Consider the following 24511-nt stretch of genomic DNA (forward strand, 5'->3'; position numbering starts at 1 on the left):
TTCTATTACCTGGATATACTGCAACTTGTTTATTCATTCACTTATTGAAGGGCATCTTGATGCTTCCAAGTATTATAAATCTGTTATAAACATTTGTGTGCAGGTTTTTGTGTGGACATAGTTTTCAACTCCTTTGGGAAAATACCAAGGAGCATAACTGCTGGATTATATACTAAGAGTATGTTTAGTTTTGTAAGAAACCACCAAACTCTTTCAAAGTGGCTGTACCATTTCACATTTCCACTAGTAATGTACAGAGTTGCTATTGCTCCACATTCTCACCAGCATTTGGTGTTATCAGTGTTCCAGGTTTTAGCCATTCTAATAGGTGTGTAATGGTATCTCATTGTTGTATTAATTTGCATTTCTCTGATGACATATGATGTGGAGCTCCTTTTCATATGATTATTTGCCATGTATTTTCTTTGGTGAGGTCTCTGTTAAGGTCTCTGGCTCAGTTTTTACTCAGGTGTTTGTTCTCTTATTGTTGAATTTTAAGAGTTGTTTGTATGTTTTGCATAACAGTCCATTACCAGATATCTCTTGTGCAAATGTTTTTTCCCAGTCCATGGTTTGTCTTCTCTTTCTTTTGACTTTGTCTTTCACAGAGCAGAAGTTTTTAATTTTAATTAAGTCCAGCTTATTAGTCATTTCTTTTATGGATTTTGTCTTTGGTGTTGTATCTCAAAAGGCATCACTGTTCCCAAGGTTTTCTCCTATATTATCTTATAGAAGTTTTATAGTTTTGTGTTTTACATTTTGGCCTATCATTGATTTTGAGTTAATTTTTGCGATGAGTCTAAGGTCTATGTCTAGATTAATGTTTTTTTCTTATGGACATCCTGTTGTTCCAGCACCATTTGTTGAAGAGACTGTATAGCTTTGCTCCTTTGTCAAAGATCAGTTGACTGTACTTATGTGGGTCTATTGCTGGGTTCTCTATTTGGTCCATTGATCTGTTATTTTGGCCAGTACCACATTGTCTTGATTACTGTAGCTTTATAGTAAGTCTTGGAGTCAGGTAGTGTAAGTACTCCAGCTTTGTTCTTCTCATTCAGTATTGTGTTGGCTATCCTACGTCTTTTGCCTTTCCATATAAACTTTAGAATCAGTTTGTTGATGTCCGTAAAATAACTTGCTGGGATTTTTCTGGCTGAGATTGCATTGAATCTATAGATCAAGTTGGGAAGAACTGACATCTTGACAATATTGAATCTTCCTGTCCATGAACATGGACTATTTTTCCATTTACTTAGTTCTTCTTTGATTTTGTTCATTAGTGTTTTGTAGTTTTCCTCATGTAGGTCTTATATATATATATTTTAGGTGGCTCATTTTCTAAATCCATTCTGCCAATCTCTGACTTTTGATTGGGGTATGTAATCCACTTACACTTAGTGTAATTACTGATAAATTTACACCTGCCCTTTTCTTGTTTTTATATGTCTTGCAGCTTTTGCATTCCTTTATTCCTTGATTCTTGCCTTCTGTTGTGTTAGATATTTTTGATTATGCCTTTCCAATTTCCTTTTTCTTTTCTGTTTATTTTCAGTTATTTTCTTAGCACTCACCTTAGGATTACAATTAGCTCTTAAAAGAGCCTCGTTCAGATTAATACTAGTTTAATTGAAGTATACAAAACCTTTCCTCCAGTATATCTGCATTGCCTTCTCCCTCTTTTGTACTATTACTGTCATCAAATTATACTTTTATATGCACTATATGCTTATCAACCTATTTTTATAATTATTGCTTTATGCAGGTGTCTTAAAACTGGTCAAGAAAAGTGTTATATTTAAAGAGTTATATTTATTCTCATAATACCCATTTAGTTAACTTTTTCTGGTGCTTTTTATTTCTTTGTGTGGATTCAAGTTACCCTATAATGTCATTCATTTCGGCCTGAAGGATTTCCTTTAGTATTTCTCATAGGGCAGGTCTGCTAGCAACAAATTCTCTCATACCTGTTTTATGGTTTTGGATTGTTTGTTTTTAAATCTGGAGGTGTCTTAATTTCGCTTTCATTTTTCAAGGAGAATTTGGCTGGTTATAGAATTCTTGGTTGACCATGTATTTCTTTCAGCACTTCGAAGGTGGTCATCTCACTGCCTTCCATCTTTTCTGATGAGACATAACCATCTGTTGTTACCCTCTTCATGGTCGTATTTTAGGCTACAACTTCCTCCACTCAGTTTTAGTTGCCTCTTTACTTTCATCTGCTTTCTTTCTTCCAAAATCCATTGAAGACTCTTGCTACTTGCTCTGTGAGCTTACTCTTTTTTTTTCAGTAGGCGGGCCTCTCACTGTTGTGGCCTCTCCCATTGTGGAGCACAGGCACCAGATGCGCAGGCTCAGCGGCCATGGCTCATGGGCCCAGCCGCTCTGCGGCATGTGGAATCCTCCCAGACCGGGGCACGAACCCGTGTCACCTGCATCGGCAGGCGGACTCTCAACCACTGCGCCACCAGGGAAGCCCCGAGCTTATTCTTTTTAAAATTTTTTCTCACCAGGGTCTTGGGAGGAAGGGGAAGCTAGTGTATGAGTTCAATCTACTACTTAAACCAGATATTCTCTATCTTGCTATAGAAGGTCTAATCTAAGCCTGTGGTGTCCCAGGAGCTACACACCTGCATATGTTTTAAGTCATCCAAGCTTGTCACCCAAGTATTTGAAATATGTTTCACAGGATGGCTTTTTCTTTGAGAAGTAGTTCAGGAATTTAAGAGGTGTAAAATCTTGTTATCCTTCCCAGTCTGTAAATAAATGGGGATAGTAAAGTGAATAGTAAATTCTGCTTCATCTAGTAGTTTAAGCTTTTCATGTTGAACTAGCTGCAATTTATTTAAAACATTCTAAACCGTGTCACAATATGTGTATTTAAAGGTGAATGTAATTATATGTCCGTAATACTTATATACCTACTAAAAGGAATATTCAGATAATAAACATCTGTTGGTTAGGAATCCTAATTATGGTCTCCAAAATGATGCGGTGTGTGGTGCTTGACTAAAAAGTGGCTGATGTGGAGAGTCTTTCTTCTTGCTGATACCACTTGCATAGCAATGCCCTGATTCCAGGTGATGTGTTTGGTTTAAAATAGAATTTTGGTAGGAACATTAGTGCCCAGGTCTCACCCAGGAACATGAGGCTTTTTCTAGGTCTGGTTGATGATGTAGGACTCCTTAATGTATTTCAAGACATTGCGAAGATTGGCTCAGAAAAAAGCAAGGTTTGCTTGTGTGACAGGTTTTAACAGAACCCAGGAGACACTCTTTGACAATAACCTATAGAATATGTGCTGTTAGGTAAATGCAGCTTGCTTACCTAATGCAGTAGTTCTCAAAGCATCAGCATCACTGGAAACTAGTTAAAAATGCAGATTCTCAGCCCCACTCAGACCTACTGAGTGGAAATTCTGGGGGTGGGGCCTAGCAGTCTGGGTTTTTAAGAAAGCCCTCCAAGTGATTCTGTTGAGTGTTGAATTAGGAATTGTTGACCTCCTTAGAAGTATCTGTGGTGGTGATGTTCACGTGAGGTTGGTTCAACCCTGTAGGAATAACCAGCCAGATGTGGTTGTTTGTGGGAAAAGGCTAGGGAGTATGGAAACCTTGCTTGTGAAAACCAGCTTCACCTATTGTTAATATCTTACCTATCTGCTTTATCATAATGTGTTTTCTGAAGAATCTGAAACAAACAGCATATTTCTTTAAATGATGAAATGGTGAGAATCCTACTGTAGTATTGTTTTTCCCTGATCTGTGATGAGTCTCCTGAGAGACAGGGACCCTGCCTAAGGTGTATTTAAGGTGTGAGATCACAGAAGCCAGTGAAGTTCATAGCAAACTGCTAGACATATCATATATTCAAAGCAGTCCTTAGTTCTTTCCCTGAGGACTTACATAGTTAGAAAGGCTGGAGGGATTTAAAAAAGAAAAGGTGTTTTTTAAGTGTTGCCTGCCTGCCCTCTGGAAGTGATTTGAGGAGAAAGGGGATTTTATATAGTTCTGGGGGTTTGGGGTTTTTTTTTGTTGTTTTTGGAGTTTTTTGTTTTGTTTTTTTGAGGTTGCAGATTCAGAGGTGAGGACTTACAGTTTAAAAGTAACCTGGTTTGGTTTTGTTTTACTACATAAAGAGTCATAAGGAGTGCTTTAATTCTTTTAAGAACAAAATACTACTGTGGTATTAGGAAGCTATGTTTTATAGCATCCGGGTCACTAGATAAATCTTCAGTCAGCCCTTCATGATAAGGGGATGTGAATAAACAGTGTAATTGGTATTACGAAGGCATCCTGAAGGAGAGAAAATTTGGCCTGAGGGTTGAATTTATTGTCATCATGTGTATTTGGCTGAAGAAAAACAGCTACACACCTCAGGGAATTAGAAGAAATACAAATTTGTCAGGTTGAAAATAGGTGAGCAGTTGGAGATATAACTGTGATCAGGAAAGCTAAGATAGTGAGAATGCCATTCCTTGCATTTGCATAGTGGTACTGTCATGTAATTAATAGGCTTTTAGCGATAATCTTGAGATAAGTAAAGCACTATTACTATGCCTCCTTTACAGATTAAAAAGCTGAGGTTCAAAGAGATTAAATGATGGTGATGTGGTGGCAGCTACTTTTTATTGAACGTATATTCATGTATTTGTTCAACAAATCTTTGAGCACCTACTAGTGACAGGCCCTTTTCTGGGCTTTTGAGGCATAACAGTTGACAAAGCAGACAAAAATCTGTGTCTTCATTGGGTAGAGAAAGGCAGATGATAAACAGGATAAATAAGTAAATTATGTAATGTGCTATTCATAAGTCCTGAAGAGAAAAGTGGAACACGGAAGGGGAGCTGGTTTAAATTGTAAATAGGGTGACTAGAAGGGTTTTGAAGAGAAGGGTGACATGAAGTTAACAAGATCACTCTGGCTGCTGTCTTGAGAACAGACTGAATTATGGATCAGACATGGAATTAGATCTGTGTACTGGCTCTCAGGTAATCTTTATAACTACTGCAGAGCAGATTGTGAGTCTCAGAGATGTTAGTAAGTGTGCTTAAGATCACAGAGCCAGTAAGTGCCAGCGACTCTATTGAAAATATGTTTAGATTTTATAACGTTATGTTCAGACCAGCTGCATTTCTTTTTCTGTTGGGAGGGAGGAACCTAAAATGTGTTAAACCTAAAAGGGGCTGTGTTGTTGATATTTGTCTTTGGTACAGCGGTGAATGGAGATTTGGAATGAAGAATCAGCAGGTTGCCTGCAAAGAGCAAAATAAATTTGAAAATTTTGCTGTGGAAAGGAGATCTGAAGAGTTTCTTGAAAGTGAAGAATTTATAAATGGTGCAGAATCCAGCGTAGCCAGGTTACAATGCATAGTGTAGCTGACTAACAGTGACGTTCCTTTTATTTAGTGTGAGGTCTTTATTAATAGTTGAGAAGCTGTATGTGTAGTGGTTAAGAGCACTAACTCTGGAGCTAAACTGTGTAAATTCAAATCCCAGCTCAAATCCCAATTCAAATAATAGATGTGACTTCAGGCAAATTATTTGGTTTCTCTTTGCCTTAGTTTCCTAATCTGTAAAATAGAAATAATGTACAAACTAAACACGTTCTTACCATATGATCCAGCAGTCATGCTCCATGGTGTTTACCCAAAGGAGCTGTAAAACCTATGCTCACACAAAAACCTGCGCACAGACGTTTATAGCCACTGTATTCATAATTACCAAAACTTGGAAGCAACCAAGTTCTTCAGTAGGTTAGTGAATAAACTGTGTTACATCTAGAGAATGGAATATTATTCAGCACTAAAAAGAAGTTAGCTATCAAGCCATGAAAAGACATGGAGAACCTTACTTGCATATTACTAAGTGAAAGTACCCAATATGAAAAGGCTGCATAATGTATGATTCCAACTGTATTATCAATACATTCTGGAAAAGCCAAAATACGGAGACAATAAAAAGATCAATGGTTGCTGGGGTGGGGTAGGGAGCATAACTAAGTGGAGCACAGAGGATTTTTAGGGTAGTGAAAATACTCTGTATGATACTATAATGGTGGATACATGCTATGCATTTGTCCAGTTCCACAGTGTCTAATACCAAGAGTGAACCCTAAGGTAAACTATGGACTCTGGGTGATTATGATGTGTCAATGTAGGTTCATCTGTTGCAACAGATGTACCACTTTGGTGGGGATTGTTGATAATGGGAAAAAGGCTGTGCATGTGCGAGGTAGGGTGGGGGTTTATGGGAAATCTCCATACCTTCTACTCAGTTTTGCTATGGACCTAAAACTGCTCTAAAAAATAAAGCTATTTTTTTGTTATAAAGCAGAAACTAAAACACCATTGTAAAGCAATTACACTCCAATAAAGATGTTAAAAAAATAAATAAAATTATTTTTTTTAAATGGGAATAATGGTAGTATTCACCTAATAGTGTTGTCATGGATATTGTATGAATTAGGATATATAAAGCATTTGGAACAGTGCCTGGCATCGAGTAAGCTTATGTGTTTTAGTTATTATTCATGAACATAAAAATATTTATATAGGTTTCATGGGTTCGCTTATAGACTTGGGCTTCCATCTCTGTTTTTCCCCCTACAAACTTAAGTTTTTCAGCCTCAAATTCTTCTGTCATGGTTGCTATGTAGAATCTAATCATATTGACTGTACTTCTTTAAGTGTGGGCAGAAGGCCTCTTACCAGAATGAGCTGGCGTGTAATAATAACAATAATAATAACAATAATAATAACAATTTGATAATACAAATTGTTACACCAAACTTACCAACTCAGACATTTTGAGGGTGGGCCAAGGAATTTGCATTTTCCAAAAGCACCCAAGGTGATTCTGATGCAAGTTAGAGTGGTAGTGCTTTAAGAATCTAGGAAGGATTATACCACACTTCTAACTTCCCAGGCACTTCTTAATATAATCCCCACAAATTTTCTCCCAAAAATACACATGTAGATTTTGGCAGATCACTGTGTATCTGGAAGATGGAAGGGAAAGTAGTGACCTAAGAACTCCTCAGTCCACCTCAGAACCCAGTCTCTGGTGTGAAATGACTTTTTTATGAAGTAGAACATACTTTGTATCGAACTCTTACTTTGTGATGATTCTTAACAGTATGAGTCATAGTCCATGCTGTTCTAACTTTTAAGTATTAGGTACTAAATAGCGTGTGATTAATCCTAACAATTGAGTCATTTTGAGGAACTTTTAGAATAAAAGCAAATTCTAGGATAGAGTGAGCAAAATATCTGTCATAAGGAGCAGAACATGAAGTTAAGTAATATATGATGGTGCAGTGAAATGATAGGATTACTATTCAAACCCTTTTTCTCCTGAATCTACAACCAGGCACATGAAATAAATTCAGTTGTGAATGGAGATAATGTTTTTATAAATCTTCTTGAAAAGCTCAACCATTACTAACTACTGGCAGGACTGTTTTACAGATAATGAAGGGAATCCTTTACAGATTCTTATAAAAAATCACAGGAAAATGAAGTGAGTATAGACAGAAGGGAGAGAAACAAAAAGATTACAGATACTGGCTTGCAAATGAAAATAAGCATTTATTGAATACCTATATACCGGACATTGTGCTAGAAACACACACTTACACAACCTCTCATCTTCACAGCATCCTAAGAAAGTAGATATAATAATCCTCATTTTACAGAAGATAAAATTGAAGCTCAAAATGGTTCATACAGAAGGCAATGAACTGAGTCAAGATTTAAACAGAGAACTTTTGACTATACCATATAGTTTAACTAACCTAGTTGAGCTGTATATAATTGGACAGTAAATTAATGTTTTTATGCAGAGTCAATGCACAATGAGCACTCTTGCAGAGTTCCCCTGAATTTGAGGTATTTGAAGAGGGCCAACGGAGATTTCTGCTTCCAACCAAGATGAAATAACAGAGACCAGAATCACCCTCCTGCCTGAAATAACTATAAAGCCAGGCAAAATATATAAAAAATGGGTTTTGGACATTGGAAAGCAGGCAGCTTGGAATTGTGATATCTGAGAGAAGAGAAATGTGATGAGCCTAAGGTTGCACCAGCTGCCTCTCTGGAAGCAATCTGTAGGCTGCAGTGCAGGGGTACCTAAACAGAGCCTTCTCAGAGATGTGTAGAGAGCCAGGGTGGCTAGAATTTGCAGCGTAGCGTACTGGAGAGAAGGGAGCAGTGTGAAGAGAGCCTTCAGAAACGTGCAGAGGGCCCTTAAGTCTTCGCTGGCCTAAAGTATTTGGCTGAGTACTGACCTGTGCAAATTACTCAAGACTAGGGAAAGATACAGGAAGGAGTAGACAGAACAGTTTTCAGGGCACTCAGGGGGCTGGAAATAGTTCGTGTTCCCACCAGCCAGAGAAGAAAGGCCTCATAATACCCAGAGAAGCAGGTGGAAGCCTTAGAAAGATATGGCCTTAAGCAATGGGCTAAATTAGCCTAAAATAAAGGCAGCTCTGGAGCTGCCATACTGATTTCAAATAACTAGTCTAATGAGAAAGGGAAAAAAAGTCAGCAATTGAGACCTATTGAATAAGTAATGAGGATTTCCTTGAGGAGAAAGAAGGATTAAGTAAAACAGGATGAAAGTTTGACTGGTTGTTCAGGAAAACAGGAAAGCTGTTTAATTTATAAAGCAGTGGAACTGAGGCTACTAGAGTTTAGATGAAGGCAAGTGATCAGCAACTGCGAGAAGAATGAAAAGGAATCTGCACTGGATGCTTTTGATGGCCTTACAGATACAAATAGAGCTGATTTTCTGTTTTAACTCTTAGATTTTGAATGGTCTTGAAATATTCTGTTTCTCAAACTAATGTTTATTATATATTTCAGATCTTTGAAAATTGGTAATTTAACTGTACACATGTATAGTAACTCTTGGGTTACTAACACCTTTAAAGAAAATTTTCCATTCTTCCACTGTTTTTCCTAGGTTAGAAGAATTACTTTTTCATATAAAGCATGTCGTGTTGTTTGGTAAAATATAGTATTTAAGCTTTACAATTGTAGATAATTTACAAATAAGAATATTTTATTTTACTACTTTTAAAGATGGCTTTTATAAAGTCATATTAGGATACATATGATATTCTTTAAAGATGGACTATCTTTAATTTTGTAGATTAACTTATGTTTTAGCAATAGTACTGTTAACCTGCAAAAAAGGGACAGCATTTATCACCCCCAAATGGGAGACATTAAATTGGGATTTACAGCTTATATTGGAGAAAGCTTTTTGTATTGTGTCACTGCAGCCAGAAAAGTCAATAGAAAAATCTTACAGTCTGGACTACAGGACAGAGTAAGACTGCTAGGCAAAACACACAACATATTTAAGACATGGTAAGCTATTTTTAAAAAGATGTACAGGGACTTCCCTGGTGGTCCAGTGGTTAAGACTTGACCTTCCAATGCAGGGGGTGCAGGTTCGTTCCCTGGTCAGGGAGCTAAGATACCATATGCCTTGAGGCCAAAAAACCAAAACATAAAGCAGAAGCTATATTGTAACAAGTTCAATAAAGACTTTAAAAATGGTCCACATCAAACATAAATAAATAAAAAGATGTGCAGCATATATGATGAAGAGTTGATATTAATATGGAAAGACATCTTGCAAGTCTGTAAGAAAGGGGCAAATGTCCCAGTAGGAAAAGGGCTAAATTCTGAAGCAGGCAGTTTATTTACAAGAAATTCACGTTTTTAAAAAAGCTTCTGAAAAACTACTTTGCCTCACTTAAGAAATGCAAAGTAAAACAATAATGAGATGATTCTGTTAAAAAGGTTTAAAATGGCTGGCATTGATGAGGACGAGAGAAAAGACTTGTCTTTTAATGAATTGTGTACATTGGTCAGATCTTTCTGTAGGGCACAGTGGATTGGTATTAGAAGCGTGCAGGCTGTATTCATGTCCCAGCTCTACCAGTGAAAATGTGTAATCTCAAGCAAGGTTTCCCACCTGAGAAAATGGAGCTAATAATAGTATATACTGCATAGAGTGATTCTGTAAGAATGATGTGGATTTTGTAAAGTAGAGCACTTAAAATATAGATCATGGTACTTGGTACACAGACAATTTTAGCTTCTGAAGGAGACTCAATCTACATATTGGAAGGAACTAATAATCAAGGTTAATGAAAAGGGCCTGTTTCTAATATACTGATTGACATCCAGACTTCTCATCAGCAATGTTGTTTGTTAAAACACAGTAGACATGACATAATATGGCTTTCAACGTAGAATTCTGTAAGTAGCCAAATTATCATCTAAGTATGAGGATAAAATAAATATTTTCAGAATGAGAGGACTTAGAAAGTTCGTCGTCCATTCACCTTTCATGAAAAAATTACTTGAGGATAGAGCAAAGCCAAAGCAGAATCTGAGGAACAGTGGCCTCAACTCAGGGGTGCAATTAAAAGAAATCCTACATTGGTAACTGTTTAGTGGGCCTAGGAAGCTTTTCATCCACATTAGAATTAGGAACCCAAAGGGCTTGGAAAAAATATTTTTAAAAAGCAAGTAGATAGTATGATTAAGAATTTGAGGGCTTCCCTGGTGGCGCAGTGGTTGAGAGTCCGCCTGCCGATGCAGGGGACGCTGGTTCGTGCTGGACCCTTGAGCCATGGCCGCTGAGCCTGCTCATCCAGAGCCTGTGCTCCGCAACGGGAGAGGCCACGGCAGGGAGAGGCACGTGTACCGCAAAACAAACAAACAAACGGGGAAGTCTGTATAAGAAATACATTGTCTAAATTTACAGCAGAACAAAATCTGCCCTTGTTTTAAGCAGCTAATGAAATAAAGGATAATCCACTTGACACTGATGCTTGGAATGTTTTACTTTGAGCAGCACAGGTTTTGTGATACACGATTGCACTTCTTTTTATATGAGTCCAAGCATAAGACTTGGTAAAAAATATTTTTAAGGTAAATATGTATGGATTATACATATGTGTATACAGATATATATATATATATAATATCTAATACACTCAATAATTATATTGTATTTCATCTTACATATTGGAATGAGCCTATAGACAAAGCATGGGAAACTTAATTACAGATATAGCTAAAGCTTAAAAATTAAAAATCTTTAAAAATAAGAAATGATATAGTTAGCAGAACGTGGAAGTGGAGGGGAAAGGTGAAATGGAATAATACAGATAAACTACTTTTCTTATTTTACAAGGTAAGGAGTCATGATACTGTTTAAAGTTGATAGAAGAAAAGATGGTTAAAGGATGTTATTTAAAATTACAAAGATAATCAGAAGAATTAAAAATATAATGATGTATTAAATGGGGAAAGGTTTGGCATGGTAGGAGGTTGGTAGAGTAAATGAGCCAATTTCCGCATCTTTTATACCAGGAATTCAATAGTCTGGTGAATCATTTTAAAGATGATAAAATAATAACCAGAGGTGTACATATAGTCACTACCCACCGGAAGAACTAAAGCCTATGTTTACATTGTTTACCTCTGGGGAGTAAAACTTGGGCTGGGAGATAGGAATGGAGACTTTACTTCTTCTTCTGTACCATTTATTTCACTTTAAACTTTTATATATGTTTAATTATCTGTACTGAATGTCCATTTTTTAACCTCAAAATGTACTATAGATCATTTTTTAGCCTTTTTTTTTTAACCATTGTATCCTGATGTGTCTTGAGACTGCTGAAAACTGCTTGAGACTGCTGAAATATGATGGTAAGCCCCATTCACTGCAGACAGAGGAGCTGATTGTTTTTGTTCTAATTTTTGATGATCACACCCCACCTGAGGGATACATCTCAGCTCTGAGTACTAGGATATGAATAACTATAGAGTGTAAATAGAAAACAGCATCCAGGTCTGTGAGGTCTAGAACCATTACATATGAAAAACGGTGAGGGGAGGAACTGCTGGTCCTTAGTCTGGGAAGATGTAATTTGGGATGATTGCCAGCCAGCTTTTGATATGAGGAAGAAAGGGTTTATTTATTGTTCTGTGTAGTCTCAAAGGGCAGAAATATTTCTCACCAATGGGCAGAAATTACAGAGTGGCCACGTTATAAAGAGCTTTCTAACTACCAGAGCTGTGTGATAATGTCAGTGTTACTGTTCAAAGACATTGTGGAGAGAATGCTCTTGTGGGTTAGGATTCTAATAGAGGACTTCTGAGGTTCCTTACAACTTTGAGTTTCTGAGGGGCTAGTTAAAAAGAAAGTTTTTAAAGACAGTCCACAATCATATTTGTACTTTTTGCTACCCAAAAGAGTAAAATTAATTCAACACTCTTTAAAGCCATGGAGTTTTTCTGTTTTTTTGTTTTTGTTTGTTATTTTGGCTGCGCGGCACGGTATGTGGGGTCTTAATTCCCCGACCAGGGATCGAACCCGCGCCCCCTGCATTGGAAGCGGGGAGTCTTAACCACAACATGAAAAGCCACGTTTTCAGTGAGCTCTAGGTCTTGGGGATACAGACATAAATAAGACATGAATAGATCCATGAAACTCAGTCTAGTATGCCCATTTCAGCTCAACAGATGTGCAGTGAATGTGTTCCTTACACCAGACTCTCCCCTTCTTTAGAGAGAGAGATGAGCAAATCATGGCTTCTCCTCTCGAGACCCCGTGGTGTGCAGGGGAGCCAGTCCAGTAGACGCATTTCATTACATTACAGCTGAAGAGCTTAGGGTGGCATCAGGGAAGCCTTCACAGAAAAAGTGACAACTGGTTCTACCTTGTTACCACATGCTGGATCACCTGGGATATGCTTTATAACTCCTCATCTACAAAACAGCCTGGGCTAGAACTCTGACTGCTCTAAAATTCCATGGTTCTAACATGGTGATAAATTGTTTTTTGGTCAAAACATGTTTTAAAAGTCCAAATTTTTGAAAAGTAATATGGTAAAAATGTTTACTGTAAATCTAATCATAATGTATATTCTTTCAAATTAAGTTTTTGCTAATGAGTTTCCTGGAACAACTTGTTCCATTAGTCCATTGACTTCTTGTCTTTATGTAACATTCATTTGAAATGTTATGCCCATTATAAAATTTTGTATTAATTAGTATGATACCAGATTTGTATATAAATATTGCAGGAATTTCTTTTTTCTTTCATGTTAGAGCACCTCTATGATTTTAATTCTTGTATTTCTTTTGAAGGGAGACAGTTTCATTGAGTAGGACTTTAGATTAAAAATTTTATACCTATTGAGCATATAAAACTTGATTTTAGAAATAAAATTTTAGTGAATTTGAAATTCTCGGAGGACCCCTGAAATTTGTGAAGTGATTTTTCTCACAAAAATAAATGCTCTAGGGAAAAATATTAAGGCTGTATTAATTGCCACTGTTAATTTATTGGTGCAAAAAATTTCAACAGATTTTTAGAGCATTTAAAAAAAATACATAACCATATAAAAATTATAGTTTGACCCCCCCAGTCATTGATGCCCGAACAATAAACGTGCTTTTTCAAAGAAAAATATTAAAATCATTATTTAGGAAAAAACGTTAATATTGTGTGTGACTTTCTGTTGTGTCACAGTCAACTCTCCCCTTCTAGAACATTCCAAGCTTCTAATCATGGCTTGGTCTTTCTGGTGACCAGTGCAATCCAGGAGCCATCCAGTAGCCCACCTAGAGTTAAAGTTGCCTCATTAGAATTGGAACAAAAGAGGCTCCTTGGGCTCCTATCACTTAGGAATTTACGATGGTCTAGTTGCTCTGTGTCAGGAACCAGGGAACAAAGATCAATGTGTTTTCCTTATTTCACAATCCAACACATAATAGGGGCTTCAGAAAGGTGGCAGTTTTTGCTTTTTGACACATAAAAAGATTTACTTCACTTTCCTCAGTGGAGAAACCATAGGAACACAGTGAACACTTAGCCATATAGCTTAGCATGAGCTAGATGAAGACTGTTAACTGTAAAGTCATAAACTCAGTAAACTCTTTTTTTTTTTTTTACATCTTTATTGGCGTATAATTGCTTTACAATGATGTGTTAGTTTCTGCTTTATAACAAAGTGAATCAGTTATACATATGTTCCCATATCTCCCTCCCACCCTCCATATCCCACCCCTCCAGGTGGTCACAAAACACCAAGCTGATCTCCCTGTGCTATGCGGCTGCTTCCCACTAGCTATCTACCTTACTTTTAGTAAAGAATGAGGGCTTCTGTTTAATTGCCTAGTGTACTGTCATGTCCACAATAAATGTTACTCCTTGAGCCCAGTTCAAGTACAAATTCCTTCTTCAAGCCTTGCACCTACCCTCAAATTGGACAGCCGTCTTGCTTGTCCAAGACTGCCTTGTGACACTTAGCACATATTAGCATTATTTGTGTCTACATCTTATCTTCCCAACAGACTATAAATGTATAGGAAGAGTATGTCTTATTTTTCTCTGTAATGTCCTTACTGTCTAGCACAGCACTGTCCAGTAGAATATCATGTGAGCCACATATTCAAATTTTGATTCGCCAGTAACAATAAAAAGAATCAGAAAAATAATTTTAAAAATGTATTTAACCCAATATATCAAAAATATTTCAATGCCAAATAAATGTAAAAAATTAGATATTTTACATTCTTTTTTTGTACAAGTCTCCAAAATCTTGTATTCTTTATCTACAACATATCTCAAATCTGTACTAGCCACATTTCAAGTGCTCAATAACCCCTTAGCTAATGACTGCTGTATAAGACAGTAGAAGTCTAGCACATTATACGTGATTAGCATATGAATATTCTATAGGCAAACCTTCAAAAAGTAATCTTTTCTCCCCCAACAGACTACCATGGCTGCGGGAGTCTTGCCTCAAAATGAACAACCATATTCTACTTTGGTGAATAACAGTGGGTATGCTGCAAACATGAAAGGTAATAGTTCTTTAATATGCTTTTTGTCTTTGTGTAAACTAGAGTTTAATAGTTATATGAATACACATGAAAGAAAAGGCTGATTCTTCATATTGGAATCTCAAGTTGCAGGTACTACTTACAGCCTTTTGTTTATTTCTGCCTTACTATTTTCACCTGTTAAAATTCCTTTTCAAAATCCTGATTAATGACCTTAGCCTTTTTTATTCCTTAATTTTTTATACAATTTTTGAAGGTTACTTTGCATTTACAGTTCTTACAAAATGTTGACTATATTCCCTGTGTTGTACAATATATCCTTGAGCTTATCTTACACCCAGTAGTTTGTACCTCCCAGTCCCCTACTCCTGTATTGCTCCCCCCACCACTGGTAACCATTAGTTTGTTCTCAATATCTGTGAGTCTTTTATGTTATATTCACTAGTTGTATTTTTTATGTTCCACATATAAGTGATATTGTACAGTACTTGTCTTTCTCTGACTTATTCACTTAGCATAGTGCCCTCCAAGTCCATCCATGTTACTGCAAATGGCAAGATTTTGTTCTTTTTTATGGCTGAATAAATTCCATTGTATATATATACGCCACATCTTCTTTAAACGTTCATTTGTTGATGGACACTTAGGTTGCATCCATATCTTGGCAATTGTAAATAACGCTGCTGTGAACATTGGGGTGCATGTATCTTTTCGAGTTAATGCTTTTCTTTCTTTTGGATATATACCCAAGAGTGGAAGTTCTATATGGTAGCTCTATTTTTAGTTTTTTGAGAAAACTCTATACTGTTTTCCACAGTGGCCACACCAATTTACATTCCCACGAACAGTGTACAAAGTTTCCCTTTTCTCCACATCCTCGCCAACATTTGTCATTTGTGTTCTTTTTAATGATAGCCATACTGACAGGTGTGAGGTGATATCTCATTGTGGTTCTAATTTGCAATTCCCTGTTGATTAGCTATATTGAGCATCTTTTCATGTGCCTGTTGGCCATCTGTATTTCCTCTTTGGAAAAATGTCTGTTCAGTTCTGTCCATTTTTTCATCAGGTGTATGACCTGTTTATATCAATATATGTTGGATATTAATCGCTTATTGGTCATATCATTTGCAGCTATCTTCTCCCATTCAGTAGGTTGTCTTTTCATTTTGTCGATGGTTTCCTTTGCTGTGCCAAAGCTTTTAGATTTAATTAGGTCTCATTTATTTATTTTTGCTTTTATTTCCTTTGCTTTAGGAGACAAATGCAAAAAACTGTTGCTACAATTTATGTCAAAGAGTGTTCTGCCTGTGTTTTCCTCTAGGAGTTGTACAGTACCAGTCTTAAATTTAGGTCTTTAATTCATTTTGAGTTCATTTTTGTATATTATGTTACAGAGTGTTCTAATTTCATTCTTTTACATGTAGCTGTCCAGTTTTCCCAGCACCACTTATTGAAGAGACTGTCTTTTCCCCATTGTATATTCTTGCCTCCTTTGTCATAGATTAAGTGACCATAAGTGCTTGAGTTTATACTAGGCTCTCTATCCCTATTGATCTATGTGTGTTTTTGTGCCACTATCATACTGTTTTGATCACTGTAGCTTTGTAGTGTAGTCTGAAGTCAGGGAGCATGATACCTCCAGCTCTGTTCTTCTTTCTCAAGATTGTTTTGGCTATTTGGGGTCTTTTGTTTCCATACAAATTTTTTAAATTATTTATTCTAGTTCTGTGAAAAATGGCATTGGTATTTTGATAGGGATTCCATTGAATCTGTAGATAGCCTTGGTCACTATGGTCATTTTAACAATATTGATTCTTCCAGTCCAAGAACATGGTATATCTTTCCATCTGTTTATGTCATCTTCAGTTTCTTTCATCAGTGTCTTACAGTTTTCTAAGTACAGGTCTTTTGTTTCCTTAGGTAGGTTTATTCCTAGGTATGTTATTCTTTTTGATGCAATGGTAAATGGGCTTGTTTCCTTATTTATCCTTCTGATAGTTCATTGTTAGTGTATGGAAATGAACAGATTTCTGTGTATCAAGTTTGTGTCCTTCAACTTTACCAAATTCATTAATCAGCTCTAGTAGTTTTCTGGTGACATCCTTAGGATTTTCTATGTGTAGCATCATGTCATCTGCAAACATTAACAGTTTTACTTCTTCCTTTCTAATTTAGATTCTTTTTATTTCTTTTTCTTGTCTGATTGCTGTGGCTAGGAATTCCAAAACTATGTTGAATTAAAGTGGCGAGAGTGGATATCCTTGTCTTATTCCTAATCTTAGAGGAAATGCTTTCAGCTTTTCACCATTGAGTATGATGTTAGCTGTGGGTTTGTCATATATGGCCTTTATTAAGATGAGGTATGTTACATCTACTCCCACTTTCTGGAGAGTTTTTATCATAACTCGATGTTTGATTTTATCAAAAGCTTTTTCTGCATCTATTGAGATGATGACATGGTTTTTATTCTTCAGTTTGTTAATGTGGTATATCATATTGATTGATTTGCAGATATTGCAAAATCCTTGCATTCTTGGAATAAATCCCATTTGATCATGGTATATGATCCTTTTAATATATTGTTGGATTTGGTTTGGATTTTGGTATTTTGTTGAGGATTTTTGCATCTATGTTCATCAGTGATATTGGCCTATAATTTTCTTTGATCTTGGTATCAGGGGATGCTGGCCTCATAGAATGAGTTGGAAGTACTCCTTCCTCTGCAAATTTTTGGAATAGTTTGAGGAGGATAGGTGTTAACTCTTCCCTAAATGTTTGATAGAATTCACCTGTGAAGCCATCTGGTCCTGGACTTTTACTTGTTGGGGAGTTTTTTTTTTTCATTACTGATTTAGTTTCATTACTGGTAATTGGGCTGTTCATAGTTTTTATTTCTTCCTGGTTCAGACTTGGGAGTTTGTACCTTTCTAAGAATTAGTCCATTTCTTCCAGGTTGTCCATTGTATCGGCATAGAGTTGCTTGTAGTAGTCTCTTATGATCCTTTATATTTCTGTGGTGTCAGTTATAACTTCTCCTTTTTCATTTCTACTTTTATTGGTTTTGAGTCCTGTCCCTCTTTTCCTTGATGATTCTGGCTAAAGGTTTATCAATTTTGTTTATCTTTTCAAAGAACCAGCTTTTAGTTTCACTGATCTTTGCTATTGTTTTTGTCATCCCTATTTTGTTTATTTCTGCTCTGATCTTTATGATTTCTTTCCTTCTACTAACGTCAGGTTTTGTTTGTTCTTCTTTCTCTAGTTCTTTGAGGTATAAGGTTAGGTTGTTTATTTGAGATTTTCTTGTTTCCACAGGTAAGCTTGTATTAGTGTAAACTTCCCTCTTAGAACTTTTTGCTGCATCCCATAGGTTTTGGATTGTCGTGTTTTGTTTTCATTTGTCTCTAGGTTTTCTTTTAATTTCCTCTTTGACTTCTTCTGTGATCCATTACTTGTTTAGTAGCATTTTGTTTAACCTCCATGTGTTTGTGTTTTTTGCAGTTTTTTTCTGGTTGATTTCGAGTCTCATAGTATTGTGGTCAAAAAAGATTCTTGAGGGCTTCCCTGGTGGTACAGTGGTTGGGAGTTTGCCTGGCAGTGCACGGGATGCAGGTTCGAGCCCTGGTCTCGGAGGATCTCATGTGGCACGGAGCGTCTGGGCCCATGTGCCACAGCTGCTAAGCCTGTGCTCTGCAGCCCTTGAGCCATAGCTGCTGACCCCATGTGCTGCAACTGCTGAGGCCTGTGTGCCTGGAGCCTGTGCTCAATGGTGGGAGAGGCTACCACAGTGAGAAGCCCGTGCACCGCAGCTAGGGGTGGCCTCCTCTCGCTGCAACTAGATGGAGCCCACGTGCAGCAATGAGGACCCAGTGCAGCCAGGAATGAATGAATTAATTAATAAATAAATAAATTTATTTTTTTTAAAAAAGATGCTTGATATGATTTCAATTTTCTTAAATTTACTGAGGCTTGTTTTGTGGCCTAGCATGTGATCTATCCTGGAGAAATATTCCATGTGCACTTAAAAAGAATGTGTATTCTGCTGCTTTCAAATGGAATGCTTTATATATATATATATATATATATATATATATATATATCTCAATACAATCCATCTGGTCTAATGTGTCATTTAAGGGCAGTGTTTCCTTATTAATTTTCTGTATGCATAATCTCTCCATTGATGCAAGTGAGGTTTTAAAGTCCCATACTGCTACTGTGGTACTGTAAATTTCTTCCTTTATGTCTGTTCATATTTGCTTTATGTATTTAGGTGCCTCCTATATTGGGTGCATATATATTTACAATCTGTATATCTTCTTCTTGGATTGATCCCTTGAACATTGTGTAGTGTTCTTCGTTGTCTGTTGTAACAGTCTTTATCTTAAAGTCTATTTTGTCTGGACTTCCCTGGTAGTCCAGTGGTTAAGACTCCATTCTTCCAGTGCAGGGGGTGTGGGTTCGATCCCTTTTGGGGAACTAAGATCCCACATGCCACATGGCTTGGCCAAGAAATATAAATCAATCAATAAATAAGAATGATAAAACAATTTTTTAAAAATAAAATAAAGTCTATTTTGTCTGATATAAGTATTGCTACTCTGGCTTTCTTTTGATTTCAATTTTTCTGGAATACCTTTTTCTATCCCCTGACTTTCAGTCTGTATGTGTCTCTAGATCTGAAGCAAGGCTCTTGTAGGCACCATATACACGGGTCTTGCTTTTGTATCCATTCAGCCACTCTGTGTCTTTTGGTTGGAGCATTTAGTCAGTTTACATTTAAGGTAATTGTCGATGTGTATGTTCTTATTGCCATTTTGTTGATTATTTTGGATTTGCTTTTATGGGTCTTTTATTCCCTTTCTTCCTTTGTTTTCTTCTCTTGTGATTTGATGAATGTCTTTAGTGTTATGTTGTATTCCTTTTTCTCTTTTAAGTGTATACTTATTATAGATTTTTGGTTTGTGGTTACCATGAGGTTTTTGTGTAGCAGTCTATGTATATACATGATTGTTTTAAGTTTTTGATCTCTTAATTTCAAATGCATTTAAAAAAACCTGCATTTGTACTCTTCTCATGATTACTGGTTTTTCCTTTTTTATTGAAGTATGGTTGCTTTACAATATTGTACAATTACTGTTTTTGAGGTCATATTTTACATCTAATCGTTTAGTGTATCATTTAACTGCTTATTGTGGATATAGATGATTTTACTACTTTTGTCTTTTAACCCCTCTACTAGCTTTGTGTGTGGATTATTTCCTACCTTTACTGTATGATTGCCTTTACCTATGAGCTTTTTCATTTTGTAATTTTCTTGTTTCTGGTTGTGGATTTTTCTTTTTTGCCTGGAGAAGTTCCTTTAACATTTGTTGTGAAGCTGGTTTGGTGGTGCTGAACTCCTTTTAGCTTTTGCTTGTCTGTAAAGCTTTTGATTTCTCCATCAAATCAGAACCAAGAGCTTTACTGGGTAGAGTATTCTTGGTTGTAAGTTATTGCCCTTCATCCCATTAAATATATCTTGCCACTCCCTTTTGTTTTTTATCTTAGTTTTTTTAACTTTTTATTTTACATTGGAGTATAGTTGTTTAACAATGTTCTGTTAGTTTCAGGTGTACAGCAAAGTGATTCATTTATACATATACGTGTATCTATTCTTTTTCAAATTCTTTTCCCATTTAGGTTATTACAGAATATTGAGCAGCATTCCCGTGCTACACAGTAGGTCCTTGTTGGTTATCCATTTTAAATACAGCATTGTGTGTACATGTCAGTCACAAACTGCCTAACTATCTCTTCACCCCACCATTCCCCCGGTAACCATAAGTTTGTTCTTTAAGTCTGTGAGTCTCTTTCTGTTTTGAAAATAAGTTCATTTGTATCTTTTTTTTTTAGATTCTGCATGTAAGTGGTATCATACAATATTTCACTTTCTCTGGTTTACTTCACTCATTATCTCTAGGACCTAGATAATCTCTAGGTCCATCCTTGTTGCTGCATATGGCATTATTTCGTTATTTTTAATGGCTGAGTAACATTCCATTGTATATATGTACCACGTCTTCTTTATCCATTCCTCTGTCGATGGACATTTAGGTTGCTGCCATGTCTTGGCTATTGTAAACAGTGCTGCAATGAACATTGGGGTGCATGTATCCTTTTGGACCACGTTTTTCTTTGGATATATGCCCAGGAATAGGATTGCAGGATCATATGATAGCTCTATTTTTAGTTTTTAAAGGAACTTTCATACTGTTATCCATAGTGACTGTACCAATTTACATTCCCACCAACAGTGTAGGAGGGTTCCCTTCTCTCCACACCCTCTCCAGCATTTATTGTTTGTGGATTTTCTGATAATAGCCATTCTGACTTGTGTGAGGTGATATCTCAGTGTAGTTTTGATTTGCATTTCTCTAATAATTAGCAATGTTGAACATCTTTTCATGTGCCTGTTGGCCATCTGTATGTCTTCTTTGGAAAAATGTGTATTTAGGTCTTCTGGGTTGTTCATTTTGATGATATTAAGCCACAGGAGCTGTTTGTAAATTTTGGAAACTGATCAGTCACATAATTTTCAAATATTTTCTGCCATTCTGTGGGTTGTCTTTTCGTTTTGTTTATGGTTTCCTTTGCTGTGCAAAAGCTTTTGAGTTTCATTAGGTCTCCTTTGTTTATTTTTGTTTTTATTTTCATTACTCTGGAAGACAGATGGAAAAAGATAATGCTGCAATTTATGTCCAAGAGTGTTCTGCCAGTGTTTTCCACTAAGAGTTTTATAGTGTCTGGTTTCACATTTAGGTCTTTAATCCATTTTGAGCCTATTTTTGTGTATGTTATGAAAGAATGTTCTAATTGCATTTTTTTTCCATGTAGCTGTCTAGTTTTCCCAGCACCACTTATTGAAGAGACTGTCTTTCTGTCATTGTATAGTCTTGCCTCCTTTTTCATAGATAAATTGACCATAGGTGCGTGGGTTTACTTCTGGGCTTTCTATCCTATTCCATTGATCTATATTTCTATTTTTGTGCCAGTACCATACTGTTTTGATGACTATCGCTTTGTAGTAGTCCGAAGTCAGGAAGCCTGATCCCTCCAGCTCTGTTTTTCTTTTTCAAGATTGCTTTGGCTATTCATTGTCTTTTGTGTCTCCATACAAATTTTAAGGTTTTTTTGTTCTAGTTCAGTGGAAAATGCCATTGGTAATTTTATAGGGATTGCATTGAATCTGTAGATTTCCTTGGGTAATGTAGTCATTTTGACAATACTCATTCTTCCAATCCAAGAACATGGTATATCTTTCCATCTGTTTGTGTTACCTTTGATTTCTTTCATCAGCATTTCATAGTTTTCGGAGTACAGGTTTTTTGTCTCCTTAAGTAAGTTTATTCCTAGGTATTTTGTTCTTTTTGATGAGATGGTAAATGGGATTGTTTCTTTTTTTGGGAGGGGATTGTTTCTTGAATTTCTCTTTCTGATTTTTCATTGCTAGTGTATAGAAATGCAACAGGTTTCTGTGTATTAATTTTGTATCCTGCAACTTTACCAAATTCATTAATCAGCTATAGTAGTTTTCTGGTAGCATCTTTAGGATTTTCTATGTGCAGTAACATGTAATCTGCAAAAGTGACAGTTTAATGTCTTCTTTTCCAGTTTAGATTCCTTTTATTTCTTTTTCTTCTCTGATTGCCACAGCTAGGACTTCCAAATCTATGTTGAATAAAAGTGGCGAGAGAGGACATCCTTGTCTTGTTCCTGATCTTAGATGAAATGCTTTCAGCTTTTCACCTTTGAGTAAGATGTTAACTGTAGGTTTGTCATATATGGCCTTTATTATGTTGAGGTATGCCCACTTTCTATGCCCACTCTCTATGCCCACTTTCTAGAGAGTTTTTATCATAAATGGGTGTTGAATTTTGTCAAAAGCTTTTTCTGCATCTATTGAGATGATCATATAGTTTTTATTCTTCAATTTGTAAGAAAAATGAAATCATATCAAACATATTTTCCATCTATAATGCTATAAGATTAGAAATAACCTACATGAAAAAAAACCTGTAAAAAACACAAACATGTGGAAGCTAAACAACATGCTACTAAACAACCAATGGATCACTGAAGAAATAAATCAAAGAGGAAATCAAAAAATACATACCGACGAACACAAAAGTACAACAATCCAAAACCTATGGGATGCAGCAAAAGAAGTTTTAAGAGGGAAGTTTAAAGCAATAGAGTCTTACCTCAGGAAACAAGAAAAATCTCAAGTAAACAACCTAACCTTACACCTAAAGCAACTAGGGAAAGAAGAACAAACAATTCCCAAAGTTAGTAGAAGGAAAGAAATCATAAAGATGAGAGCAGAAATAAATGAAATAGAGATGAAGAAAACAGTAACAAAGAACAGTGAAACTAAAAGCTTGTTCTTTGAAAAGATAAACAAAATTGATGAACCTTTAGTCAGAATCATCAAGAAATAAAGGGAGAGGACTCAAATCAATAAAAGTAGAAGTGAAAGTGGAGAAGTTACAACTGACACTGCAGAAATACAAAGGATCATAAGAGACTAGTATAAGCAACTATATGCCAATAAAATGGACAATCTGGAAGAAATGGACAAATTCTTATAGAGGTACAGTCTCCCAAGACTGAACCAGGAAGAAATAGAAAATATGAACAGACCAATCACAGCACTGAAATCAAAAAAAACTCCCAACAAGTAAAAGTCCAGGACCGGATGGCTTCACAGGTGAATTCTATCAAACATTTAGAGAAGAGCTAACACCTGTCCTTCTGAAACTGTTCCAAAAAATTGCAGAGGAAAGAAGACTCCCAAACTCTTTCTGTGAGGCCACCATCACCCTGATACCAAAACTAGGCAAAGATACCACAAAAAAAAGAAAATTATAGGCTAATATCACTAATCAACATAGACACAAAAGTCCTCAACAAAATACTAGCAATCCAAATCCAGCAGTACATTAAAAGGATAATACACCATGATCAAGTGGGATTTATCCCAGGGATGCAAGGATTTTTCAATATCCACAAATCAATCACTGTGATACACCACATCAACAAGTTGTCACTCCCTTTTGGCCTGCAGAATTTCTGCTAAGAAAAACAGCTGATAGCCTTATGAGAGTTCTCTTGTACGTAATTTGTTGCTTTTTCCTTGCTTCTTTTAATATTCTCTTTAACTTTTGTTATTTTGATTACCATGTGTCTTGGTGTGTTTCTCTTTGGGTTAATCCTACATGGGACTCTATGCTTCCTGGACTTGGGTGACTGTTTCCTTTCCCAGGTTAGGGAAGTTTTCAGCTGTTGTGTCTACGGATATCTTCTCAGGCCTTTTTTCTCTCTCTTCTACTTCAGGGACCTCTATAATGCCAAAATGAGTGCACTTGATATTATCCCAGCGGTCTCTTAAACTGTCCTCATTTCTTTTCTTTTTTCTGTTCAGAATCAGTGATTTCCACCACTCTGTCTTCTAGCTCGCTGATCCATTTCTCTTTATCTTTTAGTCTGCTATTGAGTCCTTCTGGTGTACTTTTCATTTCAATTATTGTATTCTTCATCTCTGATTGGTCATTCTTTATATTTTTTAAGACTTTGTTTAAAAACTTCTAACTTCTCGCT

The 24511-nt window shown here is 36.2% G+C and overlaps 1 protein-coding gene across 2 annotated transcripts in view; it reads left to right on the top strand.

Annotated features, from left to right (window-relative positions):
- PTPDC1 (protein tyrosine phosphatase domain containing 1) overlaps nucleotides 1-24511 on the top strand; it is a 92587-nt gene that overhangs the window by 25346 nt on the left and 42730 nt on the right. For both annotated transcript variants that reach the window (XM_027098350.1, XM_027098351.1), the window contains exon 2: nucleotides 14806-14893. In XM_027098350.1, coding sequence (XP_026954151.1) covers nucleotides 14812-14893 — 82 coding nt within the window. In that variant the 5' untranslated portion in view covers nucleotides 14806-14811. The remainder of the gene's footprint in view (nucleotides 1-14805; nucleotides 14894-24511) is intronic.

Source organism: Aethalodelphis obliquidens, unplaced genomic scaffold, assembly GCF_003676395.1.
Source record: "Aethalodelphis obliquidens isolate GAN/ISIS:26980383/991018 unplaced genomic scaffold, ASM367639v1 scaffold122, whole genome shotgun sequence".
Taxonomy (NCBI): domain Eukaryota; kingdom Metazoa; phylum Chordata; class Mammalia; order Artiodactyla; family Delphinidae; genus Aethalodelphis; species Aethalodelphis obliquidens.